This window comes from Poromitra crassiceps (genome assembly GCF_964638095.1).
Source record: "Poromitra crassiceps genome assembly, chromosome: 9".
Taxonomy (NCBI): domain Eukaryota; kingdom Metazoa; phylum Chordata; class Actinopteri; order Beryciformes; family Melamphaidae; genus Poromitra; species Poromitra crassiceps.
In genome coordinates, this window is record NC_139630.1 from 27,532,540 (window position 1) to 27,542,539 (window position 10,000).

Genomic DNA, 10,000 nt, shown 5'->3' on the forward strand with positions numbered 1-10,000 from the left:
TTCTAAATATTCGCACCACCTCAAAGCCGGGGTCATTGAGTTTAAAGCAGTCTGGGTAATGCCATTACAGACCCTTACCAAGGTCCTGTGCCCCGTGTCAGTTGGTGCTGGAGGAGTACTCTTAACAAACACTTGTAAAGATCTGGCAAAGCTTATATCAATAGAGCTGTTTCTGTAGAGATAAGAAAGACAGAAACAACCACACACACACACACACACACACACACACACACACACACACACACACACACACAGTCAGTCTGACTGTGCAAGTCCATGTCTGAGTTACGTTGTAGTGTGTGCCTGTGTGTTTGCACACTTTGTGTAGGTTAATCTTCTGTTTGACCATGTGGCCTAGTCTCTCAGCTGATCACCTGTAATGAACTGTGTGGGTACACACACACACACACACACACACACACACACACACACACACACACACACACACACACACACACACACACACACACACAAAACAAAACAAATTAGCTTTGATGTGAAATTCAATGAAGAAATATAGAACAAAACCTCCCAAATACAATTGTAGCGATAGCAATTGTGACTTTGTTTGGTCTGATTCTTGTGTCACTGAATGCTAGAAATCTATATCTATACATAATCTATAAATCCATACATATCCAGAGAATAAGACGGACCTGTTGTTGTTGGCAGTTTAAGGCAGCGTTAAAATCTAGTCAGGTTCAGACTTATTCAAAAGATAAAATATGTCTGCAGTGCACGCATGGTGAAATGCTCTCCTCCAGCCTACGAACGATGTTGTTTAGTTACGAGGCCAACATGACGGAGCTTGTAGATCAGCAGCTTGTGGCTCCTTCTCCTCGACTGACGTGATAAGGACGACTTAACAGGTGGAGTGAAGGAGACAGATGACCCAGAGGAAAACAGAGAATGTAAACCATGAGCTCAGATCCCAGAACAGAGTCGAACTGGACTGCCTGCCTGCCTGCCTGCCCCACAAACACACACAGCAACATGTAGCCCCAGCTGATCCTGAACAAACACAACTATAAACGTAAAGGACACAGATAAGCTGATAGTGGTAACAGTGAGAAGGTGGCGGGTCAGGGGGAGGAGGTGGAGGAACGTGAGGAAGTTGTTGACGGCTCAGTCTGTCCTTCACTCTCCTTCAGCCTGACCTGGCACGGTCACGGCGTCCGACAAGTTCTTCTAGTTTTCCTTAGTTTCGGGAGAAGCATGAAAGGAAATACGAAGGGGTTTTGGGGCAATGTAGGTCGGCAACATGATTCACAATGTCAAAAATCTACTTCCTGGAAACATGTTCCTTAGTGGTTAAAGCAACATTGTCCAGGTGACTCCTTGTTGCCCAACAGTTGCACACTAGTTTATTTATTTTATTATTTTATTTGACAGGGACAATGGATAGTCACAAACTGTCCCAGACTTAGCTAGGAAGCTAAATTCCATCTGCAGTCCCTGGGTCCCTAGATGATACAAGGACAATCAAAAACACAATAAAACAGTTACAATGTAAATCTGATACACATGCATGTACATAATCCAAGTAATTAATGTACATAATTACGTAATTAATTATAAGTCTGAACCCATGTCACATGCATGTACATAATCCATAGTTGCCCTGCGTATCGCTGCCTTCGCAGCTGGCTAGATTTTGCCGCGCATGTTTATCTGGCTCTGACTATCAAATGAAGGAATGTGATTTTGTTTTTCAAAGCGTGTCATATAACAACACACTATTGTGTAACAGTCATTACATCAGCGCTGTCTCGCATGGTCAATGAGACTCCATTCACACCTGGTTTTTAAATGTGGCCTGTATCCGGATAAGTTATCTGGATGTTGTCTGGATAAGGAAAAATGCATGCTAATGCATAAGGTGTAAATGCATCGCGGTCAGGATGTGATCAGAACTTCCTGACCACATAGCCTGGCTCACATTCTGTTCAGATCTTTTAAGCCCATTTACACCTGGTTTTTAAATGCGACTATTATCCAGATAACCTATCCGGATACGGGTCGCATTTAAAAACCAGGTGTAAACGGGGTGTGATAGGCGGATGTGATTGGTCTGATACTTTTCTGTGGGAAATGCAGTCTTCTGCTTGGCTGGGGGCTGCGCAGCCCGCCTCCGGCTCACGTGGAGATCAGGTTTTGGCCCAGATATCCTGTTTCTGGTCACACACACACGTGCGCATGCACACACGCACGCACGCACACGCACACACACACACACACACACACACACACACACATACACACACACACACACACACACACACACACACACACACACACACACACACACACTGTATATACATACACACATCAGTGGTGTTGACAGGTTGTTGCCCAATTAAGAAACACGCTGAGTCAGCTCACACCCTCTCCGTCCTGGTCTGTCTCAAAGTTGGCGCTTCAGAGACGGGCTGACTAATCCATTACGTAATGCTGAGTTATGTAAGGCAAAGAGGAGGAACACAAACCTGTGCTTCTTTGTTTTTCTTTAAGAGTTATCTGATTAATCAAAATTAAAATAAATTGTATATGTTATGTTATGTTATGTTATGTTATGTTATGTTATATGTTATATGTGTGTATAGAAAGAATTTCAAATGCTGACTTGTTGGTCACTAATTGGGCATTTTGTTTGTATTGCGTATGACTCCGATTGCTTTTACATCTGTCAGTTGGTGTGTGTGTGTGTGTGTGTGAGTGTGTGCGCGTGCTTGCGTGTGTGTATGATGAGCAAGTCCCTTTCAACTTTTGTGTTTTGTGACATTGCAATTTTTACTTTCTCTATTCTGTTACACACTGTGTGTATTGTTATATCTGTGGACGTCCTTAAAATAAGCCAACCCATTATAATTATTTTGACATGTCTGTCTGTATGTCTGCCTGTCTGTCTGTCTGTCTGTCTGTCTGTCTGTCTGTCTGTCTGTCTGTCTGTCTGTCTGTTTCTCAACAGGTCTAGCTGTGGGCTTGGGCCTTGGAGCCTTGGCAGAAGTTGCCAAGAAAAGCATCAGACCCAGTGAGCCACCAGGTTAACACACACACCAGCACGCACACTTGCTCACGCACTAATCCAGACTGCTTGCGATGAAGCTAGAAAAGCCTGCAGTGCACCTACTGTCCACCATGAGGGGTCAGGTCAGGTCAGGTCAGTCCCGTAGCCCTTTGATGACCTGTCTCCAAATATCCCGGGCCCCGTTCCAATACCCATACTTCCATACTATTTAGTAGGAAAAAAAAGATTTAGTATGTCCCAATACATAGTATGTCAGATGCAGTATGCCAAGAGTACCAGGATGTTGTACTACATCAGCTCCTATTTCGGAGTATGCATCGATGCATGCTGCGCCAGCCAAACTTCCCCACAATCCTTTGCGCAGCGGAAGTTCTTCTTCTTCTAATGTTTTATGGCGGTTGGCAAACAACTTTTTGTGCATTACCGCCACCTACTGGAGTTACGTCGCACCATGGCCACCTCCATAACGCCGTGAACACGTCAATAACTATGATAAAAATACTGACAGAAATATGCACGTTATTATACTGTTAAGAATGAGACTGCATGTAAGTATCATCACATCAGTTTATTAGAAACAACATACATTACAATATAACAGCAATTTGTTTATTTGATTGTCTGTTCCAATTTTGTAAATGCTTAGTCTGATTTTTTTGTATAATGTACTGTTTGTTATTGCCAGACTTTGTTTATTGAAGAAAAAGAAAAAAAACTCAAATGTGGCGCTGCGGACGTCGGCGGAAGTGAGCAAGAGGTCGGAGTTCAGGAAGCTCACGTGACGACAGATGTAGTGTGTCCCAATAGTATGCATTTTGCATGCATGCTACACACTACAATCCATACTTTGTGAGGGCAGCGGCAGTACATACTACAAGAAAGAAGTACAAGTATGGGTATTGGAACGCAGCCCCGCTCTGTCGCCAGTCGCACTTTGATGACATCACCACCTGTCTCCAAAACATCCCGAGCTGTCGCCAGCCCCCCCTCCCCCACAGCTTTCTCCTCAGTCTCTTTATGTCCGTCACCTGTTCTCCCCTCGGCCTTCCTTCAACTCTTCTTCCGTCAGCTGCACCGTGCATGCTGGGGATTTGCTGGGCACCAATGTTGTTTCCGTCTGTCAAGGCAGCAGTATATCAGTCAGCTGTTTTTAGGGTACAGTCTTTTTTTTTAGACAATGCTACCCTACAAGAGTCCCGTGTCCTTACATAGACTTGCCTGCGACTCTGGCTAAATCAGCGATACGTACGTATTTACAAGTGTCACAGAAACATTTCAAAGCCACATACTTGAGCAGAAGGGTTCATTGCTTCTCGACGGAGGGGTTTGAAAGCTTGACGCTGCTCATAAATGCCCGTTTTTATCCAAATTCTGGGCTGGTGATATTATTTTTGACCGAGCTTTCGACCAGAGTGGCGCTGTTGAGCTCTGTGACGGCTGGACTCTAACCCGGAAAAAATAATGTCACCACCAGCACAGACTTCAGATGAAAAGAGGCATTTATGAGCAGCATCAAGCTTTCAAACCCCTCCGTCGAGAAGCTCTGAACCCTTCTTCTCAAGTATGTGCCTTTGAAATGTTTCTGTGACACTTGTAAATACGTGCGCATCGCTGATTTAGACAGCTTGAGAGCCAGAGTCGCAGGCAAGTCTATGTACGGAGACGGGACTCTTGTAGGGTAGCAGTGTCTACCCGGAAAGAGTCATAACGGGGCTAGGGCAAACCTGCAGTAGAACAGATAGTAGGTCTGACTATGGCAAATACATCTACCTTTAACGTAACATATACACCAGTTACACCGCCATGTTACTCAGATTGCTCTTAGTTCATGTTAGCTAGTTTCCATGAAGCATGTTGTTGCATGTCGGTTGGTTGTTAGATGAAGGGGGCAGTAGAGGGCGCTGTTGGTAGCGGGTGGAGACCACCGGAGAGAGACTGAGGCAGAAAGCTTTCAGGATGAGGCCGCCTCCCTCACCAGCCTGCCACAGTGCCACCTAAAGAGACATTCCTGCGCTGCATGGCCAGCCTGCTAAGGCAGCTAAGCTGTGACCGAGCAAACGAGTAAATCTAGTCAATCTGCGGTGCTTGTGCGTCTGTGTGTGTCGTCTGTGTGGGGGCGTAATCCAAGCTGCAACGCTGCAATCCAACTGGCGTGTGTGTGTGTGTGCGCGCACATACGTGTGTATGTGTGTGTGTGTGTGTGTGTGTGTGTGTGTGTGTGTGGGGGGGGGGGGGCGTGTAAATCTATGTTAAAGCCTCTGAACGCAACAGCAGACCTGACGACCTACTAACACATATACCTGACGACCTACTAACAGTCACACACACACACACACACATACACACACACAGTACACAAACTGTACATGTACACATACATACTCATGCACACACACACACACTGCACACACCTTTGTGTTCAAATATGGCATTCATTTTCATTGGCCGACAGTGTCTTTACCTGTCCATAAATAATACATTCCCATACAGGTGTGCTCTAAAGACAGGGCATCCGTGGGGTCTTGAAATGTATTAAAAGTTGATAAATCAATTTAGGGAAAATGAAGGCCCTTAAAAAGTATGAAACATTCTTAATTGCCATTTGAGAGGTATTAAATTGTTTAGCTATTGTGCTAATTGAGCATATTGATATCATCTCATATCGATCGCAGACCCCTGAATTAAATCGATATTGTATCGTGGCAGACTTTGTGGTATCAGCAAATATCGTATCGTTGTCCAAAGAATCTATATAATATTGTATCGTGAGGAAACGTGTGATTTCACTTTCCTATCGCCGATGTGACGACAGTGGCGTTGAGGTCTTCAAATATATTGAAAAGGTCTTAAAAGGTCTTGAGGAGAGAGAATACATTGAGTGTAAAGATTCATGTTAGCATTGAAACAGTGTTGCTAAGCCAAGCCCGTGTGTTTTAAGCAATACCCTCTCTGCTCCCTATGCACTCTCTGCTCGTTATGCACTCTCTGCTCGTTATGCACTCTCTGCTCGTTATGCACTCTCTGCTCGTTATGCACTCTCTGCTCGTTATGCACTCTCTGCTCGTTATGCACTCTCTGCTCGTTATGCACTCTCTGCTCGTTATGCACTCTCTGCTCGTTATGCACTCTCTGCTCGTTATGCACTCTCTGCTCGTTATGCACTCTCTGCTCGTTATGCACTCTCTGCTCGTTATGCACTCTCTGCTCGTTATGCACTCTCTGCTCCTTATGCACTCTCTGCTCGTTATGCACTCTCTGCTCGTTATGCACTCTCTGCTCCTTATGCACTCTCTGCTCCTTATGCACTCTCTGCTCCTTATGCACTCTCTGCTCGTTATGCACTCTCTGCTCGTTATGCACTCTCTGCTCCTTATGCACTCTCTGCTCCTTATGCACTCTCTGCTCCTTATGCACTCTCTGCTCCTTATGCACTCTCTGCTCCTTATGCACTCTCTGCTCGTTATGCACTCTCTGCTCCTTATGCACTCTCTGCTCGTTATGCACTCTCTGCTCGTTATGCACTCTCTGCTCCTTATGCACTCTCTGCTCCTTATGCACTCTCTGCTCCTTATGCACTCTCTGCTCGTTATGCACGCTCTGCTCGTTATGCACTCTCTGCTCGTTATGCACTCTCTGCTCCTTATGCACTCTCTGCTCGTTATGCACTCTCTGCTCCTTATGCACTCTCTGCTCCTTATGCACTCTCTGCTCCTTATGCACTCTCTGCTCCTTATGCACTCTCTGCTCCTTATGCACTCTCTGCTCCTTATGCACTCTCTGCTCGTTATGCACGCTCTGCTCGTTATGCACTCTCTGCTCGTTATGCACTCTCTGCTCCTTATGCACTCTCTGCTCGTTATGCACTCTCTGCTCCTTATGCACTCTCTGCTCGTTATGCACTCTCTGCTCGTTATGCACTCTCTGCTCGTTATGCACTCTCTGCTCGTTATGCACTCTCTGCTCGTTATGCACTCTCTGCTCGTTATGCACTCTCTGCTCGTTATGCACTCTCTGCTCGTTATGCACTCTCTGCTCGTTATGCACTCTCTGCTCGTTATGCACTCTCTGCTCGTTAGCTGACCAGAAGAAGGCGGTTCTGGACTCCAGCCCCTTCCTGTCCGAGGCCAACGCAGAGCGGATCGTCAGGACGCTGTGTAAAGTCCGAGGAGCCGCACTCAAACTGGGTCAGATGCTCAGCATACAAGGTGAGAGAGACACACACACACACACACACACACACACACACACACGGGCGGGGGGGGGGGGGGGTGGCTGGGTAGAGATATGGAGATAAAAGAAAGGGGGAGAGATGGGGAGGGAGGGAGGGAGAGGAGAGAGAGAGACGATTAATTGTAGACTTCAAACTCAGCTAAAACAAGCTAGTTTGTGTGTGTGTGTGTGTCTGTGTGTCTGTGTGTCTGTGTGTCTGTGTGTGTGTGGTTGGTTTCTGGTTTGTGTTCAGACACACATGGCAGCACAGACTGAGGTAAAGGACACCAGCAGTACTAGAAACCCCCAGCAGGGCTGGTTTGTCGGGTCGGGTAACGGTTGTAAACACCTCGTTAATTCTGTTTATCACTGTTTCCTTGTAGCCGGGCCTTGGCTGGTGACCTTTGTGCTTTGGCGCGCGCGTGAAAAGCTCTACTGACAGTTCTCTGCAGCACAGTAGTGCAGTAAATACCAAATACAAAACGCTGTCTCTCTCACACACAGAGACGAACCACTCTGTAGGGGACGAGGGGAGATAGAGACGACAGAAGAGAGACAGACAAGACAAGGTTGAAAGAGAGACACGTCTCCACTCAGCCATGTCTCAGTGTTCCCACTCAGCTGTGAGGGAGGCAGATTAACCCCGAGGGTCAAAGTCAGTGGAGGATTCCTCTGCTCTGCGCCCACTGCTGACGTTCTCATCTCACATAGCAGCAAGTCACTTCGGTTCTGCGGAGGCCGAATTCTCCCGGTGACGATCCAAACAGGCCGAATGCTTCGGAGTCCAAACACTGTACCTCTGACTGGAGCTTTCTATATGCAGGGTTTTTCCTGCATAGAGAATTCGGAGGTGGCCACCTCCATCACATTCCGTGCCACCTCCTCCAGCTCTTGACAAAACTCTTGACAGGTGTCTTCATGGAAAACACTATTTTCTAAAGCTGTGTTCACACCGAGATATTTATTTTTCTCTCTGTCGCTCGATTCAACCCTTTGGAATCGCTCTGTCGCTCTGTTTAAATCGCTCGTCAACAGGCACAATAATTGACGGACATCTGGGGGCTATAACGTTACGCAATGTCATGATATTTGTCCACTACGAGCCACCGTAGTTGTTTACAAGCTAAGCCTATCAGCGTGCTCCTAACGCGAGCTGTATAGCGGTAGTACAGACTTCACTTCATGTCAGCTGTCAGCCTGTCAATCAGCTGTCAATGCGGTTTGTTGCCACACAATAAACCAGCGGTTTGTTCCAAGCCAGTGTGATCCTTGACTCACTCTCACACGGCAGCCAATCAGCGTTGAACAGCGAGCGACTGATGCCAGCGTAATTTTGCTCGAGTTGGGATATTTCATCTCGGGCGACGAGCGAATTTTCTCCCTATCGCTCTGTCTCTGTCGCTCGGACGCCCAGCGATTTTTCTCCCAGGCGAATATACGCTCAATCGCTCGTTTGCATTGACTTTGTATGTAAACTCGATACCAGCGAAAAACTTTAATAGGTCGGTGTGAATGCAGCTTAACAAGCGTGGCACTCGGTGGATTTCTGTCATTTGTCATTGCGACATTACGCCGATGTGTTAAATATTCTAAAGTTATTTGTTTAAAAAAAATTGCCTTCTGAGTAGCTTTGCATAGGCTACAATCAACATAGAAAACGTCTATTTGAATTTTTTTATCGACCGACGGCCGCCTATCGATAAGCAGTGAATTTCCCCCCCACTAAAATCGGTATCAGTCTGAAAAATCCCATATCGCCCCGGCTCTAGCAGCACCTCCGCCTCATTTTGGGCTAGGAAAAACCCTGCATATCATTAGCGATATCAGCCAAAATTCAGCCTACTGTTTGCCAAGCAGTATTAGCATTGCAATAACTGAATAAATTAACGTTCTACTGTGCACTTACATGTGTCATGAAGCATTGGAAACACTGTTGAGAGCTCTGTGATGACAGTGGAACTCCTTTAGATTGATGGCTCTGGCTTCAGGCTGTGATGGGCTCAGCCAGGCTGTGAATTCATCTTCTCATGCTCATGTCTGCTTGAACTCAAATTCAGTTAATTCCCGTTCGTTTAGATGGAAAAGTGTCTAACTGTCATTGAGGTTGGCCATGTGCACAAGTGCAGGAGGACGGATAGAAAGAAGAAATATGTCTCTTTCTTTTAAATTAAATTATTTGCTTTACTATATTATATACAATATTTTCTCCTTTGTTTAGATTATTTTACCACTTTGAAGAAAACTACTTGGACAGTACAGATTAACTGTTGTCTAAACCCCCATAATGCCCTTTAGGGAGTTCATTATGCTGTTTACAGTTTGGGCATTTCACAGGTGCTAACAGTAGGGGGCAGCACATTGTTCTCTGCTCACAGAAAAGGAAAAGAATCAACAGTTCCATGAAGACAGGTTTAAATACTCATACCAACGTTTCAGCCATGCATGTTGCCTTTGCCCTGCACTGCTGCCCACTAGTGGAGACAAACCCAGCTGTGTTTCTCTGTTTCAGATGAAGCGTTTATCAACCCGGAGCTCGCCAAGATCTTTGAGCGAGTGAGAAATAGCGCCGACTTCATGCCAATTAAACAAATGATGGTACGGTTTTCCTTTTCTCCTCTCTGATCTTGTTATGACATATGATGACAACCTTCTCATGGAAAAATAATTTCACTATTTGAATTTGGAAGAACAACTTCCTGATAGAATATGATAGAATATTTCAACATTCATGTGTTGTGTTTGTCTGTGTGCGCGTGCATGTAT

The 10,000-nt window shown here is 45.7% G+C and overlaps 1 protein-coding gene across 5 annotated transcripts in view; it reads left to right on the forward strand.

Moving 5' to 3' along the window:
* LOC310782860 (atypical kinase COQ8A, mitochondrial-like) overlaps positions 1-10,000 on the forward strand; it is a 28,078-nt gene that overhangs the window by 10,420 nt on the left and 7,658 nt on the right. For 4 of the 5 annotated variants that reach the window (XR_014553052.1, XM_083643640.1, XM_083643638.1 and 1 more), the window contains 3 exons: positions 2,969-3,043; positions 7,105-7,233; positions 9,747-9,832. Coding sequence is in view for 4 of the 5 variants with exons in the window: in XM_083643640.1 (XP_083499766.1) it covers positions 2,969-3,043; positions 7,105-7,233; positions 9,747-9,832 (290 nt within the window). In the remaining variant the exon portion in view is untranslated. The remainder of the gene's footprint in view (positions 1-2,968; positions 3,044-7,104; positions 7,234-9,746; positions 9,833-10,000) is intronic. The other variant, XM_083643641.1, reaches the window with a different exon arrangement.